The 19,220-nt window shown below is 57.5% G+C and overlaps 1 protein-coding gene across 7 annotated transcripts in view; it reads left to right on the plus strand.

Moving 5' to 3' along the window:
* Positions 1-1,264: 1,264 nt before the first annotated feature.
* Positions 1,265-19,220, plus strand: part of HDAC7 (histone deacetylase 7) — a 36,408-nt gene continuing 18,452 nt past the window's right edge. For 2 of the 7 annotated variants that reach the window (XM_086713573.1, XM_086713578.1), the window contains exons 1-2: positions 1,331-1,349; positions 17,697-17,747. Coding sequence is in view for 4 of the 7 variants with exons in the window: in XM_086713575.1 (XP_086569701.1) it covers positions 1,280-1,349; positions 17,697-17,747 (121 nt within the window). In the remaining 3 variants the exon portion in view is untranslated. Of the gene's footprint in view, positions 1,350-1,554; positions 1,811-2,473; positions 2,492-11,654; positions 11,765-17,696; positions 17,748-19,220 lie in introns of those variants that run through there. The other 5 variants (XM_086713575.1, XM_086713576.1, XM_086713579.1 and 2 more) reach the window with 5 other exon arrangements.

Consider the following 19,220-nt stretch of genomic DNA (forward strand, 5'->3'; position numbering starts at 1 on the left):
TACAGAAGTGAAGAGAGGGAGGCAGGGTGAGAGAGACAGAGAGAGACAGAATGTGCACAGTGTGTTGCCATGCTGTAGGAGGGCTTGGATGCCAGGCAAAGAGTATGTGAGGGTAAGTTAACATGAGCCGAGAGGTTGGATCTGCTGCCGAGTGAGCCGTGAGACAAGGAAAGCAACCGAAGCAGGAAGGCAGCTGCTAAAAACTCCAGGTAGCAACAAGTGCTGAGGCTGGGGCTGGGCTCACGCAAACAGGGGTCTGTGGTCAGAAGTTGGACCGGGCCATGGCCAGGCCCTCCTAGGCCACTGGGGACCCTCGCTTCCTATGTGGCATGGTGCCGCCTCTTCTACAGACGTTTCTCCTTCTGTAGAGTCATGAGACTCTTGGGGTTCCTAGGATAGAGGGAGGTAGGATGGGTAGGAAGTCAGAGGGAAGCTGCATCCTGCCTTCCAGAGGTGAAGCCTCACACTACAGGAGAGTCTAGTGTTGTGGGTGGTGGACCTCTCCCTGTCCCAGAGCCATTGGCTCGGTCTCCCACCCAGCAGATTGCCAGAGGCCACAGGGCGGATAGGCTAGGCCAGGAAGCACAGTGGAGAGGTCCTCAGCCCCTGACCCCCAGTCTGACCTTCTGGTCCTGTTAAGAGTTGGGGGGGGGGGAAGGGGGGGGCGCAGAGACTTGCTGCGCAAAGCTGGCCCCGAGCTGAGTTTATTAGCTGAGGGAGGGCTGGAGGCGGCTGCATTCCGACTCACAGACTGGAACATTTCTGTGATCCGCTGTAATGCACTGGGAGACACTGGGCACATTGCTGAAGTTTGACTCATAGGGACCGGGAGGGGGAAAGAAGGGGGGAGGGTTGTGGGGGGAGAGGAATGGGAGGAAGAGAGGAAGAGGAGAGGAGGGAAGGAAATCCCTTGAGAAATTTCTTTAAAAAAAGAAAACTTTCAAAATCAGCACCACCCCCAACCCCTTTTTCTTTTAATAGGAACAGGCTGGACCCTTCTGTTCCCCTCAGCAGGCGTGGGGGGCGGGGGGGCGCGAGGGGGAGGGCTGGGCAGTGATTCAAATCAGATCCTGGAACTTTCCTCAGGCAAGTCGTGTTGGGGAGGGGTATGGGGGACGGGGGGGGGGGGGGCGGGTGGTGGTGTCCGTCTGGGATTCCTTGCCCGGGACTTGGGAGTCCACGAGCGTCCCACTGTCTCTGTGTGCGGCTGTTTGCTGGTGGGCTGTACGTGCACGCACTTGCGAGCGCGGGGGTCCCTCCCAGAAGTGTGTCTGTGCGAATGATTCTGCCCTGTGTAAACAGGACTGTGCGCTCGTGTACGCTGTGTATGCAAGGCTGCGTGCGCTCAGGTATCTGGGTTTCCGGGAATTGTGCGCGGGTCGGCGCGCCGCGCCTGGGGCTGGGCTGCAGCGCGGCGGCCGCGCGCGGGTAGGGGCCGCGTCCCGCGTTCCGGGTTCGGCGCTGCCTCCAGGGCCGCGCGGTGTGTCCGCCCGCCGCCCGTGCGCCGCGCCGGGCAGTGTCTGCCGGGGTGGTGTGTCCCCGGGCCGCGAGCGCCTGCCCCCTCCCTCCCCTCCCCCTTGGCCCGCTCTCAGACTCAGATAAAGCATTTCCTTCCATTGTCATCCTACCCGGCCGGCCGGGCTGCCAGGGCCCTCCCCCTCCCGGCCCCCTCCCTTCCTCTCGCCGTCTCTCAGTCGCTCTGCAGCCGCCGGCGACTGGGGGGATGTGAGGCCGGCGCCCCAGCCCCCCGCCCCGCCATGAGCCCCCGGCTCTGAGGGCCCCGGCCCCTGGATGCACAGCCCCGGCGCTGGTGAGTACTGGGCTGCCGCCCCCCGCCCCGCCCGCCCCGCCCTGCGCGCGGCACCCAGCGCCGCCCGCCCGGGCTCGGGCTCGGCTCCGGCTCCGCGCGGCCCGCGGGCCCGGCCTGGAGTGCGCCCCCCGACCGCGCCCGCCCCGCCCGGCTCCGCGGGGCTCTGGCAGGCCCCCGGCCGGGGCCGGTTCCGGGCCCGGAGGGCTCGGGCCTCCCGCGGGGCGCCCACATCCGCCCGCCCCGGGGCAGCGACAGGCCCGAGGGAGGGAGTTGGAGGCCCCGGGCCGCTGGCGCGCAGGCCCGGCGTCCCATCACCCCCAAGCCCGGGGAGGACCGACCGGTGGACCGGGAGGGAGGGACGGCCGCCGCGGCCCCGGGAGGGGGCGGTGCTCCGGGGCGGAAGGTTTGGAAGCGGGAGGGCAAAGGGCAGGACCCGCTGAGTTGGGGCCGGACTAGGGGCGCTGGACATCAGCGCCCCCATTCCGCGGGTCCGTGGAGGGCCGTACTCCGACCCCTCCGCGGCGGATTGGCGGGGGTGGGGGGGGGGAGTGATCCCCGGGAGGGAGGGTCCGAGACTGTGAGGTTTCGCTGAGCACCGCCCCCCACCCTTGCTCACCCATCAGGGCGAAGAGACACCTGTGCCCAAGTGAGCTGCTGAGGTGCGGGCAGCGGTGCGGGAAGGTGGGGACCGCAGACTGTGTACTGAGGGGTGGGGGACAGGATGTGCGCGCCCCCCCCCGCCAGGCTTGGGGTCTGTTGGTGCTAGGGAGTGTGAGCAGGGGGCAAATCTGGCAGCTGGGCTGGGCTCTGACTCCCAGAATTTCTAGGCCCGTGGCTAGGAGAGAGCCCTCTGGAGCCTACAGGCCACCCAGTTCCCCCAGCCCCATTTCCTTCTCTCTGGCTGCCTGTTTGGATATGACCTCCCCAGCCACTGCTGCCCCTCCCACCAACTCCCCGGCCATTCCCGTCTCTGCTGGCTGTCCTGCGTACACGGAGGCCTCCCGCTGCATCTGGACACTGGCTGTCTTGCTGCTGCCCATCCCATCCCACACCCACATTCAACATCTGCTTGAGGCCCAGCTCCGCCTGCCAGTTTTTAGGTTGAGAATGAGGCATTGGCCCTCAGTGGCCCTGCTGGGGACTCGACATCTGGACTCATCAGCCTGTTCCCAGAACTTGCACCAGGACCCACGGGGACCTTCCTCAAGACCATTGCCCAGCCACTGGGCTGAAAGAAAGGGGACTGTGACTCAGTTCCCTCCCCACTAATGGGGTACTTTGGCAGGCCATATCTCCCCACTAAGGACCCCATAGGCCAGGTCCCTAAAGTGCTTTGGCCGCCACACACTCTTCTCTCCTTGCACCGACCCCCTTGCACTTGCTGAGCCCCTTCTCTGGCTTCCGCAAGCCACTCCTAGCTCCTCATTGCTTATCATCTCATCCTCCTCACTGTCTGGTCTGTTCTCTCCACCCACCTCAGTAAATAAGTAATTTTCTTCTTCTCTGGAGTCACTTCTGAGGGAAACTGAGGCACGAAGCAGTCCTGCTGTGTTGTACCCAGTGAACCTGGACTGAGACCAGGTCTGGACCCGCTGCGGCTCCTCCCTTGCCTTTAGTCCTCTGATGTTCCTCACGGCCCCGGCCCCGGGAGAGACAGGCTCAGTGTGGCCTCTTGGTGTTACATCTAGAATGGCCTTGGGGCAGTGTTCTTCTGAGGCCTCTGTGTTCTTAGCTTCAGTCTCTGGGCCCGTGTCTCTCTGGCCACTTGGTCTTCGGCTGGGATCCCGAGTCTGGCAAGATTGCATTCAGGTCTTGCATTGACCCTCCCAAGACTCTAAACTGATCGCTCTGCTTTGACACTGAAGCTTAGTTTCCCCGTTAGTAAAATGAAGACAAAATTTCAGGTGCGCTTCCCAGAGCACAGAGCAGGAGAGGCTGACCCTAAGGAAGTGGATTGGCATCCAGTGCGGGGGCCATTATGCCACCCCCAACTTTCTTCAGGCAGCCGGGTGGACCCCAGCTTTCATCCCTGGTGGCTTCTGGGAGTGAGAGTTGGGACTTGGCCTTTCTCCATCCTCTCCCCCATCCTCACTGAAAACGCTTGGGAATGAGAAACTCCTGTGTGACGGGGGTGGGGAGTGGGGACCCTCGTATAGCTGTAGGCACGCTTGTCAGGGACCAGGAAGGCAGAAGCTGGTGTAACCCCCAACCTCCTCTTTGTCTTCTTCCTCCTGGCCTCTCATTAAGAGCTGGGTAATTCTGAAGTTGGCAGGGGCCCGGGGGAAGATCAGCGAAGGCGAGGCCTAGGGTCACCCAGCCAGGGAATGGTAGGCTGAGTGGGGCTGGAACTAGACCTTGCCTAACTGTGCTGGTGCCCATTCTCCTGGCCTTCCCCACCCCTGGCCTGGCTTAGGTCCTGCCCATGCCCACCTCTCACACGTTGGCCCTGGCGTGTTCTTAGTCATACTTGAGACTGGGGCCTATATTGACATATGAGCTATTGCTAGAAGCACGGCCAGAGTAAGGCCTGAGAGCTGGGAGGAGGGCATCTGTCCAGGACTGTGCATTTGTGTATGTTGGATTTGTTCACTAGATGGGGCACTTCCTCTGGGGCAGGAAGCTTTGATTTCCTGTGGTGGGGGCGTTGGTAGGATTAGGAGTAGGGGGCTCAGCTCTGGGCCATCCCTGGTGGTGTTCAGAACCACAGAGGGGCAGACTTTCTGTATAAGGCTGCTTCCCCTAACCCAGGGGAGACAGGAAGGAGAGCATTGGTGAGGAGGCCCAAGCTGAGGCCAGAGAAGGAGGCCATGAGGGCAATGAGATGGTGTGTGTGTGTGTGTTGGGGGGGGGGGGGTGGTGATAGTGGTGGGCAACACAGCAGGAAGCCTGGTCAGCAGGTGACCCTGCCGGGTATTGTGTTTCCCTGTGATATTTCCCCCCTGTTTCTGTGGTAACCTTCCCGGGGGACCCGGGCCTTCAGACTGCAGGAAGGTGCCCCCAGACAGCCCTTTCCTTAGAAGCCTAAGTGTTAGGAGGAGTCCCCAGATCGGGCCACCTCCCTAGCCCTTTTGGCTTCCAAGAACCGGGACCTGGGAATCTAGGTGAGTAGGCTGAGTGAGCACCGATAGGGGTGGTAGCTGGGTGTAGGTCCTTTTGCATCTCTTGCAGGGGGAGGGCAGGGATGAGGAGGGGCTGCTGGACTTGGGGGAGGGCTCAGAACCTCCCCTCATTCCATCTCTCCACTGTCCTCTTCCAGCAGCCCTCCCTCTACAAGGGGAAGGTGAACAGCCTGCTGCCTGGAGCAAGGGGTGAGGGTGGGGGCAGCAGAGGCGGGAGGGATGTTTTCATCGGCAGAGCATAGCTCCTTTGGTCCTGGACCGGTTCCCAGAGGGGAAAATAAGTTCAGGATAGTGTCTGTGTAGCGTGGGTCAACATGTGACGGGTGTGTGTGCACACGCCGGGTGTGTGGTGGGGGTCTGTTCGTGTGCCCCTGGGCTGGGTATGTACATATGGTGGTACCGTGGCAGTTTGGGATCCATGTGGTGGCTCTCTGTTGGGTGTTTTGGGAGTACGCACACGTGTGGTACAGACGTATGTCATCTGTATAGTTGTGCACCTTTGCAATTTGTGGCTCTGTGTGGGAATATGGACATGTTTTGGGGGAACGTATACCGGTGTAAGCGCGGCTTTTTAGTAGAAGTCCAGATGTTTGCTGAAAAGCACGATCTCATCCGTGGTCCTCAAATGCAAGTTCCTGAACCATTTGCTTCAGTCACCAGGGAGGATGTTAAAAAAAGTTCCTGAGGCCCCATTCTAGACCAGCCCAGAATCTGCAGGGTTGGGGCCTAGGAATCTGGATTTTAGCATGTGCTTCAGGTGATTCTACTGCAAAGCTGTGTTTGAGGACCATTGATCAGGGCTAACCTTCCCATTTTTTCTTTTGAGGAAGCTGGGACCCAGAAAGGTATGTGGTTTGTCCAAGGACACGGGGCTATGAAGGGGAAGATCTAGGACAAAACTCAAGCCTTTCGAGACCAGTCCAGGACTTATCCCTGCATCCTCTCTGTGCATGTGTGCGCACATCCACGCTTGGCATGATGCAGTGGGCCAGATGGGGCTGATGTGGACGCTAACTGGGCTTTGACAACCCCCCCCCCCCCGCCCCCGCTGCCGCCCCGGGTTCTAGGCTTCCTGACCTTTCTCTTTTTGTTACATCCTGCTTTCTCCTCCCTGACGAAATCCTGGAACTGTTGAGCATCTACCATAAAGGTGATGTTGGCAGCCAGGAGGCCCCATTTACTGAGCCAGTCATTCAGCTATTCATCCATTCATCGGGAGGCTTACTCGCCTTGCTGGGTGCCAGGTACTGGGCACTGAGATGCAGTAAACACATAGGCCTGAGCGTCTGACCTCAGGGAACTTCCACTTTAGTGGAGGAGACAGACAGTAACAAGTAAGCAAGTAAAGAAATGAGTGTATATATCTAGTTATACACTGTGATAAGCCCTAAGAAGGAAATGAACTGAGTGCAGCAATAGACAATAACAAGGTGGGACGTCCTTAGACAGGGTGGCCCGGAGAGGCCTGAGAAGGTGACATATCAATGTCTTCTCTCACCTCCCCAGACTAGAAGAGGGCCCTCAGAGCTTCTGAGCAATGCTGGGGAACTGCCTGGATCCAGGTGGGGGACCTGGACTGAGCGTTGGCTCAGGGCTGAAGCCTGTTTCCCCGGCATAGAGGGCAGCAGGGTCTCTGCTCCCCAAGCAGCCCCCAGAGGTTGGCCGAGGGGGAGAGGAGGAGGGGAAGCTGGACAGGGCCGAGATCGAGGCTGCTCCGCTGCTCCGAGGAACAGCCTTTTCCCTCCGTGGGGCAGAGGCCAGGGCCCTCTGTAAGTGTTGGGTGTTGGGAAGGCGGCACCGTCTCCCCAGGAGCTCTCAAGCACCACCCCATTCCTGACACCAGCCTGCCTTCCTCCGGCCTCGTCCCCTTCCTCCCCACCTCCCCACCTGGGAACTCCCGTGCCAAGTCCCTCCTCTCTGGGTCTAGCCTGGCTGCCTCGGTAGCCGCTGGGATTTATTTGCCTGGCTTAGGAGTCACTGTGGAGGGAGAAGGTCAAGACTTAGAGAGGACCAGGCCCTGGAAGGGAGGATAGATCAGAGAGAAGCTCTGGGGTGCAGGCATCAGAGAGGACAGAGCAAGAGAGAGGGCTGAGGCTGGACAATCAGGGGTGCAGACAGGAGAGAAGGCGTGAACGAGTCCTGTGGCCAGGTGCCCCAGAGCCTCTCCTGGGCCCTTGGCATCTGCTCCCTAAGCTGGATGAGACTCTCAGCCCAGGGGGCAGACACCAGCTAGTCCCCCTGCAGGTCCTACCCCACCCCCCTCCCAGGAGGCTAACTTTCACATCCAGGAACCTCAGACCTTCTCACCTCCACACTGTTCTGTGGGGGAAGGGAGAAAGTGGGGGTGTTCCCTGGTGGACCTAGGAGCTGAGGCTGCAGGGAGGTACAGCCCTTTCCTTAGAGACCTAGTGTTAGAGGAGCCCCCAAGTAAGAGCAGAGCCCCTTCCCGCCCCTTCCCCCTGCGGCCTCTGTTGGCATTCTACTCTGGGCCTCCTTCAGGCTGCTCAGTGCACAGACCCCGTGGACTCCTTGAGCCTCCCAGGCCTTCCCTCTCAGGCTTAACCCAGGCCCCTCCATAACCCCCACAGCAGGATGGGGAGAGGACTTTTAGTAAGGAGGGCCCAGGGCGAGGCACGCCATTCCCACCCTGCCACCTCCCCACTTCCTTCTCCTCCCCCCCCTCCCCGCCCCCAGCCTGCAGGGATTAGAAACCCTGGTGGTCAGAGATGTTGGGCCTTCAGGAAGAGCCTCTGCCCTGGGAAGAACCAGGGCTACCCTCTCCCCTCTCAGGAGTACAGCTCAGCTCACTTCAGAGCCCATTCCCAGGAGCCCAGCTCTGGCTCCTGCTGTCACTCCCAGCCCAGGAAGTCCCATTCCTGCCGCCCCCAGCTCCCAGGAAGGCCGGGAGAGGCGGGGCAGGCTGGGAGCCACAGGTTCGGAAAGAGTCCGGGGTGGGGGAATTCGGCAACTGGGCTGTAACCGTCTTGTTTTGCTTGCCCCACAAACCTGCCGGGCATCCGCTGCACCCGTCGGGGCGTTCAGGTTATAGAACTGCTCTCAGAATGACAGGCTGGTGGCACCCGGTTGGGGCAGGGGGTGGGGGTGGGGTGAAGGGGGGAGCCCCAGGCAGGGGGGGAGCTGGAGGGTTAAAAATAGCAGCAGCCGGGTTTCGGTTAGCAAATGTGGAGGCGGGGAGCTGGAGGCGGGGCAGGAGGCAGGCAGTGTTTGCCCGCCGCACAGGGCTGTGTTTCCCCTGGGTCCCAGGAGTGAGTCACGGTGGAGACGCTGATGAGGTGCTGGCACAGCACCCCCCTCCCCCACCCCCACCGGGCGAGGGGCTGAGTGCAGGCTGCATCTCCTTGGTGCGAGGGACGTGCTTCTCTCTTCCAGACCGGCCGGGCCGTCTGGAGAGCGGGATTGTCTGATCTAGGGGCAAGAAGTGTACCATTCTGAGGCCAAAGACCTGGGTTTAATTCCAGATGCTGTGGAACCTTGTGCAAGGCTGTGAAGGCCCCTAAGCCTTCACTTCCTAGTCTTCCAAGTGGGAATTTTCTCAGATGCACATGTAAACACTTGGTGGATTCTAAAGCCCCCCACAGATGTGAATTCTCACCTGGGACCCTCCTGTGCCCATTGCAAAGCCCGGCAGAAGAGCCTTCCAGTAAGGGCGCAGAGGGAGCAATGGGATGACCTTGGCAGAGTCCCTATTTTTCCTGCAAACAGCTAAGTGTAACCTTGGGCAGGCACTTGGCTCTCTGTGCCTCAGTTTCTCCATCTCTGTAATGTGAAGGTTAGTAATGGTTTCGACCTCATGGAGTTGTTATGAAGATTAAGATAAATATTGTTAGTGCCATGCCTGGTATGAAGCCAGTGCACACAGAATATTCATCATTATTATTAATGTTATTGTTCATAGTTTTGAAGGTCAGGGATAGGGAATGTTAAAGACATGAAGAACAGAAACTGGGCCCAGCCCCAGTTCACAGAAAAAACCAGGCCAAATTCACTCTTCCAGATTCCTCCACCCATAAGGGCCTGGGGTAGCAGGAGTCTATAGCCAGAAGTCACAGGGTGGACCCCTTCTTCTCTCTTTCACTCCACTGCCCCGAGGCTCCCCCAGTGAGGCAGGATGCCAGAGGACCCAAGGGTCTCGTCGCCAGCTGGCACTGGGAAGGGTCTGGGATGGGACCGCCCTGATGGCCCTGATGTGGAATACCTTGGCCGCGTCTGCTGGAGTGACCTTTATTTTAGCCCCTCCCTGGCAGCTCTTAAGACGAACATGAGGCAGGGGAGGGGTGGGAAGGTCAGTGATGTCAGCAGTGAGTATTCCCAGCACTGTGGCCCTGGAAGAGGCAGGAGGCATTTCTTTCAGGAAATGATCATTATTCAGCCTACAGGCATTCATTAAGTAAGTCCTGACTTGGTGCCCAGCCCTGTGCTGGGCCTTCTGTGTGATTCAGGAGAGGCAGGGGATGCTAAGCTGTAAATAATGCAGAACCTCAGCGATCACAGGGTCCGAGAATACACTGCGTCGAGTCCATGAAAGCCTGCTGTCCTGGTTCTCATGGGAAGCAGAAGTTGAACCTTGACTTTGCTCCCCATTGGCTGTGACATCTTTATACTTGGGTGTGTACCTGTACATATACATTCGGTTTTATTATTATAGAGGCAGTTCTTGTGCATCGCAGGTGGTCAAAAAATACAGACAAGCAAAAATTTTTAAACTGAAAAACATCCCAGTCCCAGCAGTCAGAGACCACTGCCACAATACCTCTTCATACCTCCCTGTTTCCTGATGTGCCTTTATATGTCATATTTTCTATGAAAATGAGATTATGCTGCATATGCCGGTTTTTCAGTCTGTGATCTCCACCTCCCACTACAGTGAATTTTCATCGCACCAAATTCCCAGTTGGCCAGAAATTGTCCTTCACAGCTGGTCTGTCCAAATCAGTACTCAGGACCATGCATCTGGCTATGGAGTTCCCTGAAGGCTGTGTAAAGCACCCTGGCTGGATTTGTGATCGGGAAAAACCCCGGCCGACCAAATCCCAAGGGCAGCCCTGGCCGCAGAAGGGAATCATGTCATTGGGAGAATCATGGCCCGATAGACCTGTGCCATCTTCCCAAAATAACAGGCAAAACTGGGATGGAGATCTCTGGGTACTCAACTGTCATTAATATTAACGTGGGATCCCTATGAGTGCCAGCATTCATAGCTTATCACTATTCATGGGCTCCTATCCGTGATGCCCCCAGGCCATGGAGCAGGCCAGGGGCTCCACAGTGGCCCCTGCTTTCCCCTGCCCCAGGTCCAATGGTACCGATGGACTTCCGCCCTGTTCCTAGTCCCCAGGAGTCTGCCCTGAAGGTGGGTGCTCTGTTCCAGCACTGGTGGGTGCCTCCATGTCTGCTCCCTGCCCACCGCCCTGCCTGTGTATGAGGCCTGAGGGAGAGAGGGAGAGAGAGAAAAAAGAGAGAGCTTTTCCTCCCAAGGGAATTCACTCCCACGTAGCCACTCCACGGGTGACTTGCTCTGGCTTTGCAACCTGCCTTTTATACAGCCCTCGACGGCTTCCAGAGCGCCTTCACACAGCGTTTGACCCTGCATGGCAGCCCTAGGAGGTTTGCTTGTTTGGTTGTATCCTGTCGGAGGCTGCTTACAGGAAACAATAAAATAGTAACGTGTACATTTAAAAAAAAAAAAAAAACAGGGAAAACACAAGATGAAAAAGGAACTGAAGATACGGTTGGGAGTGCCTCCTGGAAACAAAAGGCATGTGAAGGGCACAGGACAGGCAGAGATGATTATCTCTGTTTTTATTTTTGTTGCCGTTGATGTTTTCTGGGTGGAATACTAGCACGCTGTGGGAACGCGCTGCCCCTGGGAGTCACGCCCAGGCCTTCAGATGCTGCGACCCACTGTGTCCTGTGGCCCCTCGGTGGCCGCCCCTCACCACCTGGGGACGTGGTGGACCTGTGTGCCCGTGTAATGGTTACAAGCTTAGGCCCTAGAGCCCCAGAAACCCACTTACGTGAGCTGTGTGGCCTCTGCAAGTTTCTTAAAAACGCCACGCCTCAGTTTCTTCCTTTGTGAAAGGAGGTTGCTAAGGGTACCTACCATACAGGGTTTTTGTGAGGACCAAATGAGATAGTATGAGTAAGGTGCTTAGCATGGTGACGAGCACACAGCAGGCATTTGGTACACGGTTGTGGGTCATCACTGGCCTTACTCGTTAATAATTATAATTAGAAAATAAGTAGTGATCTTAATCTTATTAATCTTATAACTTCAACCTCCCCCTGGCAGTCTCTGGAGTGGGCTGAGTGGCCTCCTGGGTGGCATAGGTGGGCGGAGCCAAGGAAGACGCATCTCCTGGCTCATGTGCAGTTGGGCAGAGGCAGAAGCGGGGGCCAAGCAGGAGTGGGGGACACACGAGGCCGGATCTGGCCAAGGAAGGCCCAGAAACGGCGGGAACAACAAGGAGGGCAAGGGAACGCATATGAGACCACGGAGGGAGAAGGAGCGGCTCCGAGAGGCAGCCCCAGGGCGGTGACCGTGCTTCCTGTTGGGGCAAGCGCTGGCCCTTGAGAAAGACTGTCTGGGGCTGGCTGCTAGGAGGGAGCAGCTGGTCTAAGTGGGGCGGCAGGGGCTGGGGGAGGGGACAGACAAAGGCAGAAACTGACAGAACCTCCACTCCTCTCCCCACATTACAGATGGGGCCCCCATCTTGACTGCTCAGGATGTTTTGCTTACGATAGGAAAGATGGTGGTTAGATACCATGGTGAACCTCGTATCTCAGGGATTGGAGCTGCTGGAGCAGGGGAGTGAGGGTAAGTGGGAACTTGGTCTTTGAGGGCTTTCAGGACCTAAGAAACCCTAAGGCAGTCTGACCAGGGGGCTGAGACTCCCGGAGCCCGTCAGCTCAGGAATTCCCTAGGTGCTGGGGGCAGGCCTGGCTGTAAGGAGAAGCCTATGGGTGACCGGAAGTGAATGCAGGCCCTCAGAGTCCAGCCACTCTGAGCGAATAGCTCTGCCCCCACCTTTGCACCTTTACCCAGGACAGGCAGGGGAGACTGAGTGGTGGTCTGGGAGGCTCCCGGAGGTGGGCAGGGCTCGGAGGGGCCCCTGGTTCTCTTTGCCAGAGGACGGCGAGGCTCCCCAGAGAGTGCCCGTCTCGGGACAGCTGCACACAACTTGGATGGCGCAGCTCCCCCGGCCTCAGCGTCCAGTGGGTCTCCAGCTAGGAGGAGAGGCCACAGGGTGGAATAGAGGACCTGGGCTGGGGGTGGGGGGCAAGGAGCCAGGAAGGACGCTTTCCCACCCCCAGGGAGCTCGAGCTGCCGCTGCCATGGTTACGTCTGCTTCCTGTTTGATTCATCTCAAACAGCAGAAGGGGGGGGGTACCGGCTCCCAGCTCGGGCCACCGCTGCGTGGGGCTGTTTACAACAGCCGCATGTGGGATTCCCAGAAAGAGACTCCAAACCGGACATCCTGCGGCTGCAAAATACCCAGGTGTCAAGAGCTAAAAATAGCTGCCCCAGGGCCCCAGGCGAGGGGAAAGGGGCACGCTCACCGCGGGGGTGGAGGGCCGGCCTGTGGCCTGACATCCAGCCTCCTGCGTGGCTCACAGCTGCCGAGCCACAGGGCCTCGATCCCCTTGCCGGGGGGCTGACAGGGGGCCTCTGTCTGAGCAGGCCTCGGCCCAGGCCACTCACCTGTGAGCCCGCCCGCCCCCCCCCTCCCCCCTCCAGCCCCTCTGCCTGCCCAGCAGAGCTTGCTCTGGGATGCTCATGAGAGCCTCAGAGGGAGTTGGGAGCTCCTAGAGAAAGGGTGTAGCCGGCAGTGGAGAGCAGGGAAGATGAAGCCGATGCTCTTCAAAGACCCCAGTCTGTCACCCCTCCTCGTTCCCACATGCAGTCCGAAATCAGTGCTTGGAATCTTTGAAGTCAGCGGTTGCCGTCTATAAGTGGTTCTTCAGGATTGTCTTCACGGGGGCCCCAGAGAGGAAACAGGCTGCTTTTGCTCCCTAACCTCCCACAGGGCTGGGGTGTGCCGCGGGTACTGGTCTCTGTGGCGCTGTGTGATTCTTCTGTCTTTCCCTGGGCCCAGTAAGTCCCGCATTTGCTCCCTACCTGCCAGCCTGCGGCCTGCGGGAGCGGAAGTGTTGGAGAGAGCCCTGGAGGGTATTGGTTGACAACACGGATTCTGGAGCCCAAATGCCTGGCTCAAGTCCCAGTGGCACCACTTACATGTGATGTGACTTCAGACGAGTTCTTTAATACTGCTGGGCCTCAGTCTACTGCCTCGTGTAATGGGGATAAAAACAGTAACCACCTCATACCTTTTGTCTTGTCTTGTCGTGAGCCTTAGATGAATTAGCAAATGTAAGGCTTAGAACAACTATCACACGGTGAAGCATGTGTTTACAAAAGTTCAGATGGAAGAGAAAAGGAGGGGAGTGTGGTGGCGGGAGGCAGGGTGTAGGAAATGAGGCAAGGAATGCAACGGGGAGAAAATGGACTGTGGTAGAACTAAGAGCAGAGGGTGCCACTGGGACCAGATGCTGAAATGCTTATGCTGGGAGGGAGGCAGCAGGCAAGTTCAGGGACAAATGGTATTAATCATGACCCCTAACCACATGCTAGGTGCTTCATACACAGTGTTGCTAATCTCAGATGGCCACTTCCAAGTAGATGCGGTATTCTTTTTTTTTTTTTTAATGTTTATTTATTTTTGAGAGAGAGATAGAGCAAACAGGGGAGGGGCAGAAAGAGAGGGACAGAGGATCTGAAGCAGGCTTCATGCAGACAGCAGAGCCTGATATGGGACTCAGGACTCTGAGCTCTCGAACTACAAGATCATGACCTGCCCTGAAGGACGCTTAATGGACTGAGCCACCCAGATGCCCACCCCCCCCAAGTAGATATTCTTATTACCGTTACCGATGGGGCGGCCAAGGCTTGACAGCTTACCTTGTGTCCCTGGCTCTCCCTGCATGTCACTGAGGGACCAGACTTTGAACCCACGTCCATCTGACCTCAAAGCCAATGTCCTCTGTGCTGTGGACCCTCACGTTCCTCACTTTATGTGGCAGGAGTTTCTAGCCAGTGTGCAGCCCCCTGGGTTCTGGATAAACCTGAGCAGTAAGCAGCTTCATGCCAAGATAATGAGCAATAGAATTAATAATGAACAAAAGAATTTCTGGAAGGTGGGGGAGAGAGAAGCTGTTCAAAAGGGTTGACTTTAAGGGAGTTCTGGGGAGTTGGATGACTCAGAATGTTCTTGTCTTTTACCTTTGGAGACTCTGAACATTTTTAGTATCGGCAAGTAGTCTACTTTTAAATTTTTAAAAAACTGTGGGCTGCATTTTAAACTCCTTGAAAGTGAGAACCAGGTTTCATTCATGTTTCCATCTCTTCAACCCCTGGAGCAGTGACTCACATGAAAGTACTTCATGCCTGCATTTGGGATTGACTTCTTGAGTTTCCCCTGCCCTGGTCTGGCCTGGCTGTACCGCTCACCTTCTGGGTGACCGTGACCTAGCCCCTTCCCCTCTCTCTTTCCAACTCTGTGAAGTGAGAGGGTTGGCCTGAATAATCTCCGAAGCCCCATCGGCTCCTAATGTTCTCAGGTTCTGTGACCTGAATGCCTTCGAGAGGCGCTTCTCCTTCGTGCTCAGCCCTCACTCTGTGTCAGAAGGGCCTGGCAACCATGATGTTCTTTCTCATGTTTATTTATTCTTGGATCTTCCTGAAGCCGTTTCACCCCCAGCTTTCATCTTCTCTGCCAGCCCCCATGCAGAGTCTAGCTTTGTCCAGCTTGTGTCAGGGAAACAGAACCAGAACAGTAATGTGGGGTGTGGAGGGAGCCAGCCCTGAACCCAGGACCTGGCCTCCTGCCACTTCCTGCTTTCCTCTTGCCTCCTGGGGCCCAGGCCTTCCTGCGACTCCTATTCAGCTAGTCGGGAGATCTGGAAGGTGGGGACGGCCTCACAAAAGACATCAGAGGTGTTGGCAGGGGGCTTCTGGGTGGCAGTGCTCGGGAAGCCCTCTTCCTGACAAAGGGCCTAAAACACCTGGGAGAGCAGGTAAGCAGGCAGGGCTCAGGTTTCCAGCCACCTTGTGCATGCCCTGGGGCACGGTCACATCTGTGGGGCAGGTGAGGCCCAGGCCAACCAGATAGGAGTGGGAGACCAGCTGGCACAGGTGCTCAGGGGACAGAAGAGTGGCCCTGTGTCTGCTCTGGGGGCTGCAGAGCACCGGGATAGACCAGGATTTGGGGGCCCCTTTGGTCAGGTGATCTGGTTTGGGAAGGTAGGCTCGGGTGCTCATTGCCAAGTAACCTGCCTCTCCAGTCTGATGGCAGCTGCTTCCAAAGAAGGGAGAAATGGGGTGGGGAGGGCAGCCAGGATTCCAAAAATCAGAGCTTTCCACCCTGACTGGGAGCTGTGTGGAACAGGGTCCAGGCCTAGGCAGTGTTCTCAGTCCCTTGGGTCCATTCAGTCCTGATTTTATTTGTCTGGCCCCAGATTGGTGGTAATAGCACCCTGAGAGGGGACAAGGAGAAAAAGCATCCCCCAAATCATTGCTAAGCCTGGGCCATAGGATGTACACCTTTTGGTTTTTAATTCAGTCGTTTGCTGGGTGCTCTTAGATGCCATTCCTCTCTCTGGAACACGGGAGAGCTGCTCCACAGGTCTTATCTCTGTTGCTTTGGGCTCTTCTGCACTCATCGGCCGTCAACACAGAATCAGGGAGTTGGGGGAGAAACGGAACTTTTTCCAGGAATTGCTTTTGGAAGCAGCCGCTGTTGGCAACACACGCACACACATGCGTGCATGCTCCCAGCTTTTCTGAACAGAGTTTATATCATAGATCATCATCACAAAACATCCCTTTTGGGCCCGGTAACAAACACTACAGAGTTCAGGCCCATTAGTTTTTCTTCTATCCAGAGAGTGCATGGTGTCCCGAATCCACGGTTACCAGGGGAGCAAGGCTTGGCCCTGCTCCCAAGCGTGATTGCCACTGACCAGCCCTCAGGCAGGGACTGAGAGGAGGTAGGAGAGAATTCCCACTGGGAAGGGCTGGAGGCATAGGACTCTAAGCCAGGCACAGCCTATGGGAACACACCCACGAGCCCAGTTTAGAAAACTCTCTTGGGGAATCAGGTCCTGCAGAAGAAAAGAAGAGGTCCTAAGAGAGCCTAGGGTGGGGGTTACCATGTTCTGGGGATGGGCTGCTTCCTCCCACACCAGTGTTCCTTGGGGCTCACAAACCTTGAGAAATACCCATGCCACGTCCTAGGCAGGGGGCCGGGGAAGCCATTGCTGTTGAGTCACTCATTCCTACCAGAGCCTGTCATGCGCCCAGCAAGGTGTTAGGTGCAGACTGGCGTGGCTTCCGAATGGCAGCGTGGAGACCGTGATTCGTAGACTCAGTTGAGGTAGTGGACACAGAGTGGGTGCTCTGGGAAGGGAGCAGGAGGGAGGTCAGGGTGAATTTTGTGAGGAGGCCCATTGACTTGTGCTATGCAGACTTTGGGTAGGTGGACTGGCCATTCCCTACCACCTGGAGCATGGGACACTAGGGTTTGAGGGCAGTGATGGGAGGCTCCCTGTGCCTAGAGTTCTCCCTTCCCCCAGCGGTGCCTGCCTACAGGGAGTTCTCCTTTTTTCAGCCTCTGGAAGAGGAACTATGACTGCCCCTTAAACACAGACCCAAAAGAGCAGCACCCACCAGTTGCTATTCAGAAAATATCCCTTCTGCCCTGCATCTGGCCTGAGGAGGTCTTCTGTGTGTCTGTCAGGTGTGGCCTTCCGGTCTCCTAGACTCCTGTCCCCTTGGCCCTGAGCTGGGATAGCAGAAGGGAACGGTGTCCGTCTTGGACAGGGGACCTCGGATCTGAACTCTGTCTTTGCCTACCCCAGTGGGCCTCTGGGCTCCTCAGGGCCTCCTGCCACGGAGCTTCATGGGTTCTGAATGGGACAGGGGGGCTCTGGGCTGGGCTTATGAGCCTGGGAGAGGTGACTATTCCCAAAAGAAAAGACTTCTGTTTCAGAAGTCCAAAAAGAAAAAACTGAGAGCTTCTTTTCTCTGGGGGAACAGAGGCTGCAAGACACAGGACAGGGCCTATGCGTTCCAGACGCACCAGTTCACAGCTCCCACCATTTCTGACTTGATCTTCAGGCCATGACCCCGTCCCTCCCCGACTGTGGAAGCCTCCCCATTTCCACCTGCTCCCATCTGCTCCCACCTGGGAGGCCTCTGAGCAGCCCCCAGCTACCCTTCTCTGGGCCAGCTTCTCCCCATCTCCCACCTGCCAGCCTCAGCAGCCGTGCCCTCCCACCTCTGGCCACCTCCCCTTCCAGTCCTCTTTCCCTCAGGGTTGTGGGAGCCTGGGCCCTAGGAGGATGGTGTCTGAGCACATCCAGGAGGTCTGAGGGCACTGTTGGGGGAACTCGGGCCTCCTTGGGCCTGCTGTGGACCGGGCTCCAGCAGGCTGAGATGTTTGAGTCACTGGGTGAGTTGAATGAGGAAGGGAGGGCTGTCGAGTGCTCTCATTCTGCACAGGGAAGTCGAGGAAAGGAATGGGATGGAGTCCTTGCTTTTTGGTTAGTTCCTGGTGCAGGTGCCAGTTTGGGAGCGCCCAAGCTGGAGCGGGACCTCCTGTAGTGGCAGGGAGCCTGCATGGCCTGGCCCGCTCATCCCTTCCCCACCCCTCCCCTGCAGCCCCTTCATGCCCTTTCTCTTCTCTCTACAGATGGGACCCAGGTGAGCCCGGGTGCCCACTGCCCCAGTCCCCCTGGCACAGGTAAGAGTCAGGCCCGAGGGAGCCCGTGGTGGGGAGTGAGGATGGAAGGGGCACAAGAAGGGCGAGGAGCTGAAGGGGAGAGAAGCAGGGTAGCTGGCTGATGGGCCAGCGGGTTGGGAGGTTGGGGTTCTGAGGGTGGGGGTGAAGTTGGCGTAGGGGTGGGGTGAGGAGTGGGATAAGAGAGGCAGCCTCGGACCTAGGCTGGTCCCATTGCTAGGAAGCAAAACAGGAAAAGGAAAGGCACGATGCTCTTCTTGTCCTTGCTGGCTGCAGTGAAACAGGAAGGCAAGTAGGAAGCTACTGTTTATACTCAGACCCCTGCCTCACATGAGGCTCCGGGCGAGGCGCCGCGTTCTTGTTTGTTGGCTTCGGTCCTCACACGGGCCCTGCAAAATGGAAAGGTGCCTCCTGCTGCTCAGGCAGGAGGGGAGGGTCCCCTCTCCTTGGCTCTCTCGCCTCTCCTTGCCTCTGCCACTCCCTGTTCACCAGGACTTCCGCCTCGCTCCCGTCTGGGACACGCCCGTGGGGCTGGGGCTGGAGGGGCTGAGGGCTGTCTTCCCCTTAGTCTCAGCCAGCGTCCGCAGAGGGCCTACTGGGTGCCTGACGCCTAATGGTTACAGATGGTGGGGACAAATGGAGTCCGGAGATCCTCTGCGCCTCAGTCCTGGTTGTCCGAAAGATTACAGGCAGGTTGGGGAGAGTGGACACGCCAATAAAAAGGGAGGTGATAGGAGAATGTAGTTTGTGACCGGTGCCACACAAGGGACAACTGATTGAGTTCATCCCTTCATTCAAGAAACAGAGTCACCACCTGTTGTCACTTAGTCCTCCTAGATATGGAGATATGGAATTTTTTTAATGCGTATTTAGTTTTGAGAGAGGGAGACAGAGAGAGGCAGAGTGCAAGTAGGGGAGGAGCAGAGAGAGGGAGGGAGACACGGAATCCGAAGCAGGCTCCAGGCTCTGAGCTGTCAGCACAGAGCCCGACATAGGGCTCAACCTCACAAACGGCAAGATCGTGACCTGAGCCAAAGTTGGACAGTCAACCGGCAGCCACCCCGGCACCCCTAGACAGGTAATTTCTTTGAAAGAACACAGAAATCGGAAAAAGAAACAGAAACATTGATGAGCCCCATCTCTGTGCCAGGGTACCTTCCTAGGTGTTTTAGGGGGACGGACACAGAGATTTATTCATCGATTCAGCCGGTATTTATTGGGTTCCTGTCCTGTGCTGAGTACCGTTCTAGGTGCTGGGATAGTGAGAAGGAAACAAAACCAAGTTCCTGCCCTTGGAGCTTACCTCAGACGGTACCTGCCCATGCTATGCTTATAGGGCACAGAACTTCCAACTTGATTGGAGTCCAGAGGAGGGAGGGACAAGGGGCACTGGGCTGAGTCCCAGGAAGAGGGAGGATTCCAGCCGGACTTGGAAGAAAGGGTAGGATTTGGAAAAGTAGAATGTGAGGAGTGAGG

This window comes from Puma concolor, chromosome B4 (assembly GCF_028749965.1).
Source record: "Puma concolor isolate L17-30 chromosome B4, mPumCon1.1.hap2, whole genome shotgun sequence".
Classification (NCBI taxonomy): Eukaryota; Metazoa; Chordata; class Mammalia; order Carnivora; family Felidae; genus Puma; species Puma concolor.